Here is a 14,719-nt window from a genome sequence, read left to right as displayed (position 1 = left end):
CTCTTGCCAAATTTCAGGACCCAGTTAAGTAGTAATACAGGTTTCCCTTTCAAGTGTCTTTAATTCTGCTTCATTTTCTCTGTCAATTATCCTTGGGCCTTGTTCAGATCTTCTGAGCAGCTGAACCCATTGTACTTGCTCACATTCATGACTTAATCTATGAAAATAGGCTCTTAAAAAATTTAATTTTTATTTTATGTGTACGTGTGTATTGCCTGTGTGTAGGTAAGTGCACCCGTGTTGTACAATACCTGCAGAAGTCAGAAGAGGCTGTCAGATCCCCTGGAACTGGAGTTACTGACAGTTATTAGCCACCATGTGGGTACTGGGATTTGAACCTGGGTCTTCTGCAAGAACTAGTGTTCTTAACTGCTGAGCCATCTCTCCAGCCCTGAAAACAGGCTTTAAGATTACACAGAAGCAACTAACATTCGGATCACTTTGCTCTCCTTTTGTAGCAAACATCTGCTGTTCAAGACATCTTATTTGGATATCCTCTTCCCAGTCAACTGAAGCCCAGTTAACAACAGCTAAAAAGAGCACCTTTGTGAGAACAATGGCTGACTCTTTCATTTGTTCCAGTGAACTCCAATGAAAGAAAAAGCAAAGTAAGATTGGATTTTTCAGTCTACTTGGATTCAACTTATCAGATCTACTGCCTGTACTTTTTGAGCAGAACTGCCAGAGTAAATCTGAAGAGACAACCCCAGAAGACAAAGATGACAGATATGGGGAATTTGATATGTATATGCAGTTCAGTCTGTTGCATCCATGTTCTCCAAGATCCATACTTGTCAGAGCTGGAATGGACATCAGGTGTTTTGAAGCCTACGTCTGCTCCATTGTTCTTCTGATTCTGCTCAGTGCCTGGAGAGCAAGTGCATGCAGACTGCCTAGGTGCTCGTGGGGGACATGCTCTTGGCAGCTTGCTGGGCTATCCAGTGCTTGTATCTTTTGGTTTTGGGCTTCTGAAAGAGCACTACAGACATAGGAACTCTCACAGTGTCGAGCCCATTTACCTGAAAACACACATAAAACACACAAATATTCAGCAATCAGTCAGAAAGAGCTAATACCACCCAACCCCACGTTTTCATGTTGATTTTTCTCCCAATCAAAGAGGAAAATACTTGAAACACTCACTGTTACGTCACACCAGTACTCGCCCCACCGTGTGATAGATTCCTCTGGTAACTTCAATGCATGTGGGGCAACCACAACACCAAGCTGCAAACAAACAAAAACAAAAAACCCAGCCAAATAAACTCTTAGGGCTACCACTCCGGGCAACCTCATAAAGACGGTTCTGGTCTAGAATATCCAGTACCAGAATGAACAGAACTAGAAAATGTACTCCGGCTGACCTCACAGAAGGCACAGACCTCCACACATGAAACAGTAACTCAATCTTAATTTCTCAGAAACGGTGGAGGAGTTACAAAGAGAACAGGTACCAAGATCAAAACTACTTTATCCACAAAAGTTAACAGTTCTCCAGTGAATCACATACTCCCAGGTTTTTCCTAGAGAAAATGAATGGAAACCACAACGTTTTCCTATTAGGCTTTAAACTCTGTGACTATCTTTACTTCTGAGCCACATCCCTCTCATATTCCTGGCAAAGCAACCAAGAATACCTTCCCTAACCAGCTGGGTGGAATCCTTTCCTAACAAAGGTTCCAATCCTGAGTCTCCTTCCCAGAGGCAGCTTCTACCCAAGGAAGCAGTGGTTTGGGGTAACCCTCACATTTTTGAAGAAATGGCGGGAAACTATTTCAGGAGTCAGTTCCCATTTCACATTGTTCTTCATTCCCACCTCCAAGTGGCAGCTTCTCAGGAATTTCACTGTCTGAAAGGAATTATAAGTAAGGGCTGGATTAAAATTGGAGTCAAAGGAGAGGAAACATGTTGAGAGTCACAAGGTCTGGGCCTGGAGAGGTGGTTCAGGGGTTAAGAGCACTTGCTGTTTTTCTGGAGGACCATGGTGGCTTTCATCCTCTTCTGGCCTTTCATGGGTGCTATATACATACCAGTAATCATACCTGCCATCAAAATACTTATACAAAAACAAACAAACAAAAAACTCACTTAGACAAATAAAAATAATTCATTAAAAAAAAAAGTCACAAACTCTGGAGTTCAGAAAAAGGACTTCATTTCTGCCCTACAGCCAAGGTAAGTGAAAATATTATCTTTTTGTCTCAAGGCTGATATGGTAGAAAAATATTTCTATCAAGACTTTATACATGATCTATACATGATCATAAGGTCAGGGCTGTCCTTGACTACATAGTAAGTTGAAGGCCCACTTGGGTTCTATGAAACCCTATCTCAAAAACAAAATAACACACCTAAATATCCACTTATATTTTTATGCCTTACAAACATTTTCTTCACCTTCCTGTTGGTTCAAAATCTACTTGGTTCAAAAGGCTTAATTTAATACTATATGAAAGAGCCCTCTCCATGAACTCCCAAACCCATTATGGTCCATGTAACACTTAAATTTTCTGCCTTGAGTTTAATTTCTTACGTGTCTATGTTTTCTTCAAGTTGTTTGTGAAGGGAGAGCCCTTACTTAACATTTTCCCATGAATGCCTGAGGCCCAGACTGGAGACTGCTTCAAAAAACTAGAGCAGTTTTGGCAAAGAACCCGAGGTCAAAGATGTCATGAACAAGTACTTCAAAAGTAAGAAATGAACAACAAAAAAAATCTGGTGCACAGCCAGGCATGGTGGCATATGCCTTTAGTCTCAACACTTGGGAGACAGAAGGCAGATCTCAGAGTATCTGAGGCTAGACTTGCTACATAGCAAGTTCCAAGTCACATAGGGCTATACAGTGATACCCTCTCTTTAAAAAAGATAAGGTGCATTTTCTCAAAGGAAGGAAGAGGGCTTGGACACTTCCTGCCACAGGTCAACATTTCCTGCTGTCTCCATGCCAGTTCCGCAGAGTAGCCACAATACTTGCTCTCATCCTTGTGGCAGTAAGTAAGTAGACTTCAGGGACATCAGGAAAATTCTCAGAAAGAGGGTGGTGACCTCTGTAGGGATAGGTAAAAACTTCCTACTCACCGCCTCTCCTGCCTTGGTCTGGATCCTCTCTAGTCTTCCTTCTTGTCTCATCTAGAAAAGATGAAAATATGAAGAAAAGAGCCCATGCTAAGTATGAGTCTTACTCTGCCATGGACAGGCTGAGTATCTGAATTCTTGCTACAATTCCTACTTCATCTTCAAATTAAGTATCAAAGGAAGGAAATTCCTAGAGGGAACCTTTAAGATTTTTTTTTCCTCCAACTCCTCTGAACTCACCAATTTCTCCTCTTCAAACAGCTTCCTGTTTTCAGGGGATGCATATACAGCCAGTCCCTGAGAAAGGAGTTGATTACGACCAACAGATTTCTTCACTGAGACCAGATCACCCCGGACTCCAATTTCTGCCAACCAGAACAGGAACACCAGATGAAAACTATCCAGGTGTCCCTACTGACATGACCAGCTTGGGGTACAGCCCAGTTTTAAAGAGCCTGCCTTAGTATCAGACACGCTCCTTATTTTCTGTTTGTTTTCTTCCTTTAAAATGTTAATTCACTGGGGCCAGGGAGACGGCCTCCTGGCCAATCCTCTGCAAGCAGGAGTACCCGAGCTTGGATCTCAAGGGCTGCCTCTCCTTCCCCACCACGTGGTCCTGGGACTGTAACCTTGCACTGGGGCGGAGGGGAAGGTGGGTTCCAGGAGTTGGACGGCCAGCCAGTCTGGCCAACCGGTGAAGGCTGTGTTCAGTGAAAGACCCAGTCTCAAAAGACACCAGGGACCTCTGACCTCCACACACACTACATACACTTGTCAAACTTCTAGTTTACGAGCTGGTGTAGAAATTTGGTATTCCTTGTATAAATGAACTCAATCACAGGATTTCATTATCTATGGCACAAACTGTCAGGCTTCTCTCCCCAGGTTAATAGTGCGGCGCACACATTTTAATGTTCAGTGCTGGGGGCCAGTATCTGAATCACAGTACATTTTATAACCTCTTCTCAGTAGGGCTATTTCCACAATGTAGAAAGAACAACTGAGAGGGAGCAGGAGCAAGCCAATGCCAAACCCGAACAGCCCTGGGATGGGGGTGGGGGAGCCTTACCCTCTACAGACTGCGTGAGGATGAGCTCCAGGGGCTCTGGGGGTCGGTGCTTTGTGTCCTCCACCAGCTTATAGACGCGGTGTCGTCGGTGCAGGCGCGGCTTTCTGCCCTCCCCGGCCAGCGGCACCCTCCACCAGCGCTCCACGACGACCGCGCTCTGGGGCCAGGGAGGCTAGAGTGAGCAAGTGCCCGCAGAGCCCCCGGCCCCCCGACAGCGCGGCCGACGCTTCCACCCCGCCGCCAGGCCGCCTGCACCCGGCGTCCCCTTCCTCCCCGCCCCCCACCAGCACCGCCTGCACCCGCCCCTCGGCCTCAGCGCGCCCAGACACCGTCTGTACCCCAAGCCCAGCCGGCCCTCACCCAACGGTGAGAGAGACTGAAGTCGCGCTCCAGCCCCGGGCTGCCTCCTTCAATTCCGGCTCGGGGTAGCGCGACTCCGGGCCGCAGTAGAGCAGCGCCGGCCCGCAACAGAGCTCGACCCGGGGCAGCCACCACGGCCGCCGCCATGATCCCGCCGACGGAGCCGGAGGAAGGACCCCACGCACGCGCAGAAGGGCCTTCCGGGCTGCCCGCGGCGCGCCAGAGCCGCACGAAGACCCTGGACAGGGGTCGGGATGTTCCACGCCCGCGACAGGAAGGCGGGGATCACAGCTCCTCAGTTTCCTCACCGCTCTCCCTGTGTTTTCCTTTGGGGGGAAAGGGGGTGGGTGACTTCCATAATTACTGACAGGTAATGGAATGAGTATTAAGTGAGCTGACAATGAGGGGGACAGGGCGTCCTTGGTGACGCACACCGGTAAATCTCCCAATGCTGGATGCAGAGGCAGGATTGCGGCAAATTCCAAGCTAGCTGATCTACGTAGCATGTTCGAGGCCAGCCCAGAGCTATATAGGGAGACCCTGTCTCAAAATAAAAATAAAATGGGGCTTTGATTTCTTTCCAGTTGCTTTCTAATGTACTATAATTACTGAACACTAACAGGAGGATGCTGTTGTCAATTTTCCTGTAAACCTACCTAATAGTAGTAGGATGAGATCTTCTGGAAAACTGCTAATCCCGAGGACAAACCTAATCCCCAATCCTTATACTGCTGTATTTTAGCTAACAGCTAAAGAATTCTAAATCATAAGCCACATAAACCATAGAGGAAAAACGAAACAAAAAACAAAAAACAAAAACAAACATTATAGTAGGGCCAAACAGTTCCTTCTGAGGAGAGTCTCAGTACTGGATAGAAGACCACAAAAACAGGACGAAAAGTGGTCTGTTTGGCAGAGAAGAATGTGAAAAGATGCACCATGCCTTAGCTTATGTGCCCTTAGGCCTTTCCTGGTTTCCAGGACACGGCTCTCCAAGTCTCTCCTTGCTGATCTTTTTCATAGCGTGCACTCGGCACTCAGTAATGGAATTTTACTCCTTAGTGTCCGCTGTCTTCATGATCCCCACTAGTATTAAGGCTGATTAACTGCTATTTATATGCTAAATTGATGTACAAATTTCTCTTAGACTTTCACAACGTTCACATTGGAATATCCAACTTCTCTTTATAGGTCTTAAATTTAACTTCTGCCTCTTTACCACAAACTATCTCACCTGCAGCCTTTCCTATTTTCAGTTGATGGGCCACCCCATTTTTACCAGTTCTTGGACTCATCTTAGCTCCTTTATCTCACAGTCCGTTGACACATGTTCTGGTTTACTGCCTGGGTGAGAGCTGGAGGAGAGGCTGTCTATAGCTAGGTGTGATGGCTCATTATAAGGATCCAGTCCTGACATATCCCAATTGAGTTAAGTCCAGGAAGTGCCATGGTTTAATAGTGCCTCCGTCCCCAGGAGAGTGAAGAATTATTCCTGGAAAGAAGCTGTGACTTTAAAGACTGATTGATTAGATTGCCAATGACGTGGCGAGGTTGGAATGTTGCAAGTCCAGAGTCAAATATCTTTGAGTTATCTTCTCCTTAATAGCCATTTATTAACCTCCTCTGTATGTGATCTAACATCTTCATGATGATTAGGTAAATTGTTTTGCAGTATGTAAACAGACCTCTAGTTTCCACCAACCAAAAGGTAAAGAATACCCTCAGCATCTGAGGTCTCTACCTGAGCTTTCCCCCATTTTGCTATAACCAATGTATTTGATGTACCAACCAATATACTTGAAATGTGTTGATTTATAACTTGCTTTGTTCTGTTACTATAAAACCATGAGATTGGTAGCTCATTGGAACATGATATTTGGGGAGAGCCTGAATTTCTTTTCCTGGGCCATAGTCATTCATATTTAGCTCCAGAATAAACCATTTCCTTTGTTCCTTTGAGGTGATAATGGTTTCTTTAGCAAACAGTGGGAACAGGAAAAGAACAATCCATATGATAGTTCATAAGTTTGGACCAATTTAGAAGCGATTCTTCCCTAAATAGAGAAGATTATGTCAGCTTATGTTACAAAAACAGAATCCTTGAGTTCTTCAATTTAGGAAATGAATTAGTGTGGGAAAGTGAGGTCCTCAGAGTTTAGCAATTAGTTGAAGTTGTGAGAAGACAATCCAGAAAAAAGAGGAAATTACTCATGCTTTCTGTACAAACAGTGGCCTTGCATATGTGCAGATTTGTGTTTCTTTTCCTTTGAATTGGCTGCTTGCCTGTGTGGATAATCACATTAATTACCCAAGAAAGCTAAAAGAGAGATAGGTCAGAAAAATTAGGACCTGGCAGGACCATCTCCTCAGATGAGAACAATTATCAAAGCTGCTTGCTACCTTGGTCAGCCCCTGTAAGAATGTGGCATTTTGTAACTCAGACACATGTAAGGCCAAGGAAAAAGTGTGTTAAAAAAAAATGAACTAAGCCGGGCATGGTGGTACAAGCCTTTAGTTCTAGCACTTGGGAGGCAGAGGCAGGCAGATCTCTGAGTTCAGGCCAGCTGGGGCAACAGGAAGACCCTGTCTCAAAAAGACCAAAAAAAAAAAAAGTGCTGGGCGTGGTAGTGCACGCCTTTAATCCCAGCACTCAGGAGGCAGAGGCAGGCGGATCTCTGTGAGTTCAAGGTCAGCCTGGTCTACATAGTGAGTTCCAGGACAGCTGGGGCTACAGGGAGACCCTGTCTTAAAAAGACCAAAAATAAATAAATAAATAAATAAATAAATAGAAAAAAAACAAAATTTAAGTGGCAAGGCTGGCAAAATGGTTTAGTGGGCACTTGCTGCACAACCCTGATGACTTGAGTTACATCCCCAGAACACGTTTAAAAAAAAAAAAAAACAAAAGCCAGAGGAAATGGCTTGAGTCTGAAATCTCAGCCCCAGCACTCCTATGGCAAGAGAGGAGGTAGAGACAAGAGAATTATCCAGAAGCTCATGTTTGTGGTACAGTAGCAGAAATAATGAGAGACCCTGCCTCAAAAAGTGGAGGAGAGAATAGACTCCTGAAAAAGCTGTCCTCTGATCTTCACGTGTGCTGGTATGTGTGCAGGTGCCTGTATGTAGCAGCCAGGGAAGGACATCAGGTGTCCTGCTCTGCCTTATTCCCTTAAGACAAGGTCTCTCACTGAGTCTGGGGATAGACAGGCAGGAAGCCCCAGCTATCCTCTTGTCTCGACCTCCCACAGCACTGGAGTTACAGGCACGTGGCCACACCCAGCTTTTTAGTTGGTACTGGGGATTCAAACTCAGGTCCTTATGCTTGTACAGCAAATGCTCTTACCCACTGAGCATTTCCCCAGCACCAAGATTTCTTGTTTTGATTGACAGTCATGGGTTAATTTTTTGTTCATTGCGCACGTTCTTTCCCATGGTGCATCTGATTTTAATCATATGCATGACCAATCATTCATAGGTATAAGACAGTAAATATGGTATTTCCCCTAAAAGTTTACTCAGAAACACAGTTTGCTTATTGCATATACACCCAACACTAGCCCAGGCTGCATCAGCTGCTTCCACCTAGTTCCAGAATATGCTTCAGGATGTGTTTGACCACACACACACACACACACACAAAAGAATTACTAAGGGTTTTTAGGGAGCTGTAGGTGGAGTTACTGTTTTTTCTATTTTTTTTTGAGGTGTGTGTGTGTGTGTCTCCATGCCAGTGGGGGGTCCCAGGTTGCTAAGTGTTGGGTCACCAAGCTATCCCTCTGCCTGACTCACCACCATCTCTAATGTTGTTGCTCTGGAATAAGACTCTTTCTCTTGGGTGACTGTAGTAGTTTTCCAACAATAGATGTCCACTGTATAGTTTTTTTTTTTCTTTTTGAAACAGGGTCTCCCTGTAGCCCCAGCTGGCCTTGAACTCACAGAGATCCACCTGCCTCTGCCTCCCAAGTGCTGGGACTATAGTCATGTGCCACCACACTTGGCCATGTCCACTGTATAGTTTTATAGTGTAGCAATCGGAAGGATTTTTTTCCCCCCAAGCCAGGTTTGGGGGCACATGCTTTCAAATCTCAGCACTTAGTTAGAGGCAGGAGTATCAGAAGTTCAAAGTTATCCTTGCCTACATAGCTAGTTCTAGACTATTATTGGTTGCATGAGACCTTGTCTTTTCTAATATTTTAAAATATTTTTTATTTATTATTTTATGTGTATGAGTGTATTGCCTGCATGTAGGTAAGTGCACCCATGTCCTGAGGCTGTCAGATCCCCTGGAACTGGAGTTACGGACAGTTGTTAGCTGCCATGTGGGTGCTGGGAATTGAACCTGGGTCTTCTGCAAGAACAACCAGTGTTTGTTCTTAATCTCTGAGCCATCCCTCCAGCCCCTTTTAAAATATTTTGTTTTTATTTTATATGTACGAGTGTACTGCCTGCATGTATGTGAATGCACCCATGTCCTGCAATGCCATGGAGGTCAGAAAAGGGCTTCAGATTCCCCTGGAACTGGAGTTAAGGACGGTTTGCAGCCACCATATGGGTGCTGTGAATCAAACCTGGGTCCTCTACAAGAGCAGTCAGTGCTTTTAACTGCTGAGCCATCTCTCCAGCCCCAAGACTGTGTCTTTTTAAAAAAAGGATTTTTTTCCCTTTTTCCCTTTGAGGCATGGTCTCATTGTATAGCTAGCCCAAGTTAACCTCAACCTCAAACTCTTGACCTGCCTCAGCCTCTGAAGTGCTGAGATTATAGGTGTGCACCACTGTGCCTGGCTAAGGATCATTTATAAAGCATGTAGTTTCATGTCATTTTTCCACCCAGAACACTGTTTAACCACTTCCCCTTTATGCAAAAGAAAAAGCCCATATAGTGGTCTAGGTGGCTCTGTATCATGTGGCCCTATTAGCTCATTCCCTGTAGCTTATACTGCCCCATTCACTTCAGTGGCTATCTTGCTTTCTTGAAAACACCAGGCACCCTGAACTTTTGCACTGCTATTGCTTCTGAATAAGGTGCTCTTATCCCTAGACACTAGCTTGGTTAACAACCTAAGTCTTTCAGTGAGGCCCACTTGGATCACACTATTTGTTACTGAAACCCTGCTGTATCCTCACATTCCTGATTTTTTTTTTTTTCCTGCTGGGAATTAAACTTAGGACCTTGCATGTGCTAGGCAAGCACTCTATCGCTGAGCTATATTCCTAGCCTTGTTACTTTGGTTTTGTTTTTTAAGACAGGGTCTCACTATGTAGCCCTGTCTGGCCTGGGACTTTCTGCAGACCAGGGTGGCTCCAATACAGAGACCCATCTGCCTCGGTCTTCCGAGTGCTGGCATTAAGGATATGTGCCACTATGCTGGCCTGATCCTCTTTCAACCTGCCTTCCCCCCAACATTTCTCGTTTAATGTATTTTCTGGGTTTGTTTTCTCACTTTTAGAAGTTCCGTAGAGCAAAAGAGCTTTCTTTGTTCACTGCTACCTGAAGCACTCAGAGTGGTGCCTTGCCCTCATTAAATATATGCATGAATAAATTTGAAGAGGCCTCAAACTGGTGGTTCCAGAACCAAATTTTGCTCAAGTAATTTATCATAAAATCTTTCTAGTTTTTGTTGGAAAATTCTAAGACCTGGCACCACTGACTCTGTATTCCTGCACAGCAAATGATTGCTGGGCTGTGCTGGTGTGAGCTTTCCATCATTTGAATATGGCCTCACTCTGTAACTCACTAATTTCTACAGGCTGTGTACTCACAGCCCCCCCCCCCCTACAGGGGAGAGAGAGGAGAGGAGAGGGGAGGAGAGGGGAGGGGAGAGTGGAGGAGGGGGGAGGGGGAGAGAAAGAGAGGAGACAGAGACAGAGCTAGAGCTAGGGAGAGGAGAGGAATTTTGAAATGGGTTTTACCATGTGGCACTGGCCAGCCAGAACCTTGCTACACAGAACAAGATGATCTCATACTTTCATCAATCCTGCCAGCTCTGCTTTCTGACTGCTGGGATTATAGATGTGTACCACCCACCCAGCTCAGTTCCTTGGAGATTTTTAATTTGGGGTCCCTATTCTACAAAGGAAACTTCTAGGCTAATTAATGGGAGGGATAATAGTAAACAGTAAATTGTGAAAAAACTACTAAATCAGGTCAGTGCTGGATCAGGGTCTTTGAAGCTTACGCAGGACACCAACTCTTCAGTTGCTAGATTTCAGAATGGGATGTCTCAGAGGCCAGGTGGTGGGTGTAAGTGCTCAAGTAGGGCTATTTGTTAACTAGAACAGAGTGTTAAAGCATTTTAAACCGATATTACTGTAAAACATAATTAGTTGAATGTGAGCCTTGGTTAAGGGGGCAGGGTGGGGTAGGAGTGACATAAGTGCTGACCTCTTGTCTATGTCATAGTGCCTACCTGGTCACAATGCACAAGGTTGCCTGAAACTCTGCCACCCAACTCCCTCACTTTGCCGCAGGGAGGCACTGAACAGAGAAACTGCCTTGTTTCAGGTCCCACCCCTCTCTCTACTCCCTTTCTTATATCAAGAGGGGAAAAACACGGAACTACCTCTACCCTCTCTGGTCACCATACGCCTATTACCTTTACTGCTACAAATACCGGATCAGCCTCCGGGAAAAGATGCTGCCTTGTTGTTACAGAAGGTACTTATCTTCATTTCTAATTGTAGTTTACATAAAGTATATAAAAAATGTTGATAGAATTTCCTAAGTGGCAGGGTAAAATCCTGGCACAGAATTTGTAATTTTTCAATTTGATTGGCCTGGGAAAATGAACAAGCTAGTCCCTAGATAACACAGAAAATAGTGCCAGATACTGGTCCATATATACCTGGAAGTTATGAAGCTTTCTTCATCTTAGGCTGAGTGAACTAATTTTGGTTTCTTTTTGCCAACAAGCATCACTTACAAGGAGCAGGAGGACCTGACACTCAGGCCCCATTGCTGCCTCCAGTGCTCCTGAGTCCCTAGGAGGCTTCCAGGTGGGCAGAAGCACTGAGCAGGAAAAAGATCACAGCCAGCTTAAAGAAGTGTATTCAGTAAGTAGACGGTGAGCTGGTGTGGTGGGGCTTGCTGTGATGCCTTGCAGAGGAGGGAACATTAGCTAGTTGATAATCATAAAAATTAGAGGTAGATCAAACCTCACAATTCATGTGTAAAATCTATTTTCTTTTAAGACAAGGATTCTGGCCCAGAGAACTTATGGTGATATATTTGGTAGTGAAGAACAGGATGGGAAAAGTGGAAACAAAGGCAGAGCAGACTGCAGCAGGACTAAGGGACAGGTTGGAGCTAGCCTGTATCCCAGTTACATTGAAGGTCTGCTGGGATACAAAGTGAATTCAAGGTCAGCCTTGGCAATGTACCAAGACCTCATCTCCCCCATTATTCCCACAAAAAGTAAAAATATAGTAAAAATAAGCAGGAATATAGCTTATTGGTAGAGTACATGCCTAGCATGAGTGAGGCCCCCCTCACCTCAGGTTCAATATCTGGTACTGGAAGGTGCTCCCAGGCTTTTGATAGTTTGATATCAAGGAGAACTCAGTAACACGGATGGCTAGTCCCCAGGTTTAAGGGCTATTGTTGCACCTCTAAGATATCACTTCTCCAGCCTCCTTTGTTTGCTCTTCCTTGGCTCTAAGAAGCATCCAAATCTGCCTGAGATCTGATTGGAAAACTAGATGAGCACAGAAGCAGATTATTACTCTCAATTTTATTTCTTTTCCAGGCTGGAAACCTGATAGTGCTATCGACTGACCCCCTGCTTCAACAGAACCCAGTTCAGTTAGACTTCCACTTTCGCCACACCCCCCATTCCTCTGCTCATTGGCACGGCCTTCTTTGTGACCACAGACTCTTCCTGGATATCCCACATCAGGCCTTGGATCAGGGCAACCGGGAAAGGTGAGTGAGCAGTATGAGTGGAGGGAGGGAAGGGCTGGCGCATTCTACCCTTTATCCTGTCACAGTCAGTAAGTGGGGCTGATTCAGGGTCTGGATCAGACACACAAACCACATTAGCAGCATAAAAATAAGCCTGTAAATTGAACCAAGCTGATGTTCAAGGGAAGGTTGCTAGACCAGGATTCAGGACAAACAAAGTGAGGATCCAAAATAGTCGAACACTTTCCAGCTGCTGTCTCTTCTTCAAGACCCCTTCTGTGACCTACACTTTAGTCAGGTGCAATCTTTTTCAGAGAAAGTTAGCAAATAGTTTAGTGACTCTAATATCCTGGTTTGGGCAGGTAGCAAAAAGCTACCAACATTTTTTTTAGCTCTATCTTCCTAGATTGTATGGGCTGAATATTTCATTAATGTTTTCTGTCTCGCCTCTAGTTTAACAGCAACACTGGAGTATGTGGAGGAAAAAACCAATGTGGACTCGGTGTTTGTGAACTTCCAAAACAATCGGAAAGACAGAGGTGGGGAATCTTCCTAGATCTTTGTGCTTAGGCTCCTTTGGACAAAGCTTCTGCTTTATTTATTTTTATAAAAGGTACCCTCTGGTATTTCAGGAACTTTGCCCCTTCTTCTGCAAAAGGAAATTGAGGCACCAGTTATCTATTCAGTCCCTTTACAACTGGACTATCAGGAAGCCTCTGCAGGTGGTATCAGAGGCCAGACTAAGGGAGCACCGGTGGAATTACGCAGAATCCATTCATGGGGATATGGTAACTTGAGAAAGGACCTCAAGAAAATATAATCAAGTATTCACAATGTGAAAGGGACAAGCATAAGGACAGAAAGACAGGAATATACTCAACCAGATGCCTGGGTATATTATAGAAACTATACCTTCTTCCCTCAGTTTACACTCTGCTGGATAGAAGACAAAATTAGCTGGGCCTATAATCCCAGTATTTGGGAGGCTGAGGCAGGAGAATACAGAGCTCAAAGCCAGACTGGACTACATAGTGAGACCCTGTCTCAAACAACAACAAAATCCCAAACCAAAGGCTGGTCAATAACCAACAATAATAGATAAAATGACAGAGTTTATCATGCCATGATTGCATTAAACCTTAGATGTGATAAATATCACATCTAAATTCTGTGAGGAAGGTTCTCATTTCCACTTTATAAAATGAGAAAACTAGCTGGGTGTGGTGGTGAGCGCCTTTAGTTCCAGCACTTGGGAGGCAGAGGCAGGCAGATCTCTGTGAGTTCCAGGCCAGCTGGAGCTACAGGGAGACCCTGTCTCAAAAAGACCAAAAACAAAACAAAACAAAACAAAACAAAACAAATCAATCAATCAAACTAACTAACTAACTAACTAACTAACTAACTAACTAACTAGAGGTTAGGAGGGTTAACTCAGAATGTTATAAGCAAACATCAAAGCCAGGGTTAGAGCCTGTTTCATTCCAAGTACATCCTAAGCCTGCACTACACTGTTTTCCAGAGGTCACTCCCTGGTGGAAGAAACCAAATCTGAGGGAATACATGGGTTGAGTTTGATGAGTTCTAATAATTTATTCTGTTCCTCCACAGGTGCCCTGCTGCGAGCTTTTAGCTACATGGGCTTTGAGGTGGTCAGGCCAGATCATCCTGCCCTCCCTCCCTGGGACAATGTCATCTTCATGGTGTATCCCCTTGAAAGGGACCTTGGCCAACCTGGCCAGTGAGCCTCCCTAGCTTTTTCCACCTCTGTGAGGAGCTGGAAACCTCAACACATAGGACTCTGGGGCCCAGGATGCGATTTAAGATGCTTCCATCCTAGGAAATAAAGGGTAGTGCAATCAAAGTGTTCACGATTTCTTGGGAAAGGGAAAGTTGGAGTGGAATATGAACCTTACAGAGCTAAATTCACTGCAGGACACACTTAGTGACTGAACAGATCAGAGGTTCCTGATCAGTACACAGGGGAAGGATTAACAGGTTTTAGGCTCCCTTTCCTTTCTTCTTAGCTCCAAACCATTTTGCCATTCAACCCATTTACTGAGCACTTGCCAAGGTTGATGGCCAATCAAATAGGGAGTTCAGGAAGACTAACCCTTGCTAGGATGCATTTATATATTTCAATTCAAACTAGAGACAAGTGCCAATTCCTTCTCTTTTAATGTGGAGAAAACCAGAGAAAGTGCATAAATCCCCAAGGGAAGATCACAGCAAATTAAATAACAGAAAGAACATTTCAGACATCAAGTACTGGGTTGTATAGAAGAATGATGATGAACTCATAGGATGAGCTATAAACTGAC

General features: G+C 44.6%; 2 protein-coding genes across 2 annotated transcripts; one reads left to right on the top strand and one right to left on the bottom strand.

Annotated features, from left to right (window-relative positions):
* Positions 1-632: 632 nt before the first annotated feature.
* Mrpl9 (mitochondrial ribosomal protein L9) lies at positions 633-4,681 on the bottom strand. Its single transcript, XM_008828200.3, has 7 exons — positions 4,505-4,681; positions 4,145-4,301; positions 3,316-3,440; positions 3,079-3,129; positions 1,748-1,849; positions 1,144-1,227; positions 633-1,019 (listed from the first exon to the last, which is right to left on the bottom strand). The coding sequence occupies exons 1-7, from the start codon at positions 4,649-4,651 to the stop codon at positions 894-896; spliced, it is 792 nt and encodes a 263-aa protein (XP_008826422.1). The 5' UTR covers positions 4,652-4,681; the 3' UTR covers positions 633-893.
* Positions 4,682-10,998: 6,317 nt separating this feature from the next.
* Positions 10,999-14,143, top strand: Oaz3 (ornithine decarboxylase antizyme 3). Its single transcript, XM_008828202.1, is given in 6 exon segments — positions 10,999-11,159; positions 11,415-11,474; positions 11,476-11,554; positions 12,247-12,422; positions 12,855-12,940; positions 14,010-14,143. Coding segments are annotated over 6 exon segments (558 nt in total). The 5' UTR covers positions 10,999-11,136.
* Positions 14,144-14,719: the final 576 nt, after the last annotated feature.

This window comes from Nannospalax galili, unplaced genomic scaffold (genome assembly GCF_000622305.1).
Source record: "Nannospalax galili isolate Female #2095 unplaced genomic scaffold, S.galili_v1.0 scaffold752, whole genome shotgun sequence".
NCBI lineage: Eukaryota > Metazoa > Chordata > Mammalia > Rodentia > Spalacidae > Nannospalax > Nannospalax galili.
Note: the sequence above shows the minus strand (reverse complement) of the source record. Positions and strands in the feature narration are given on the sequence as shown.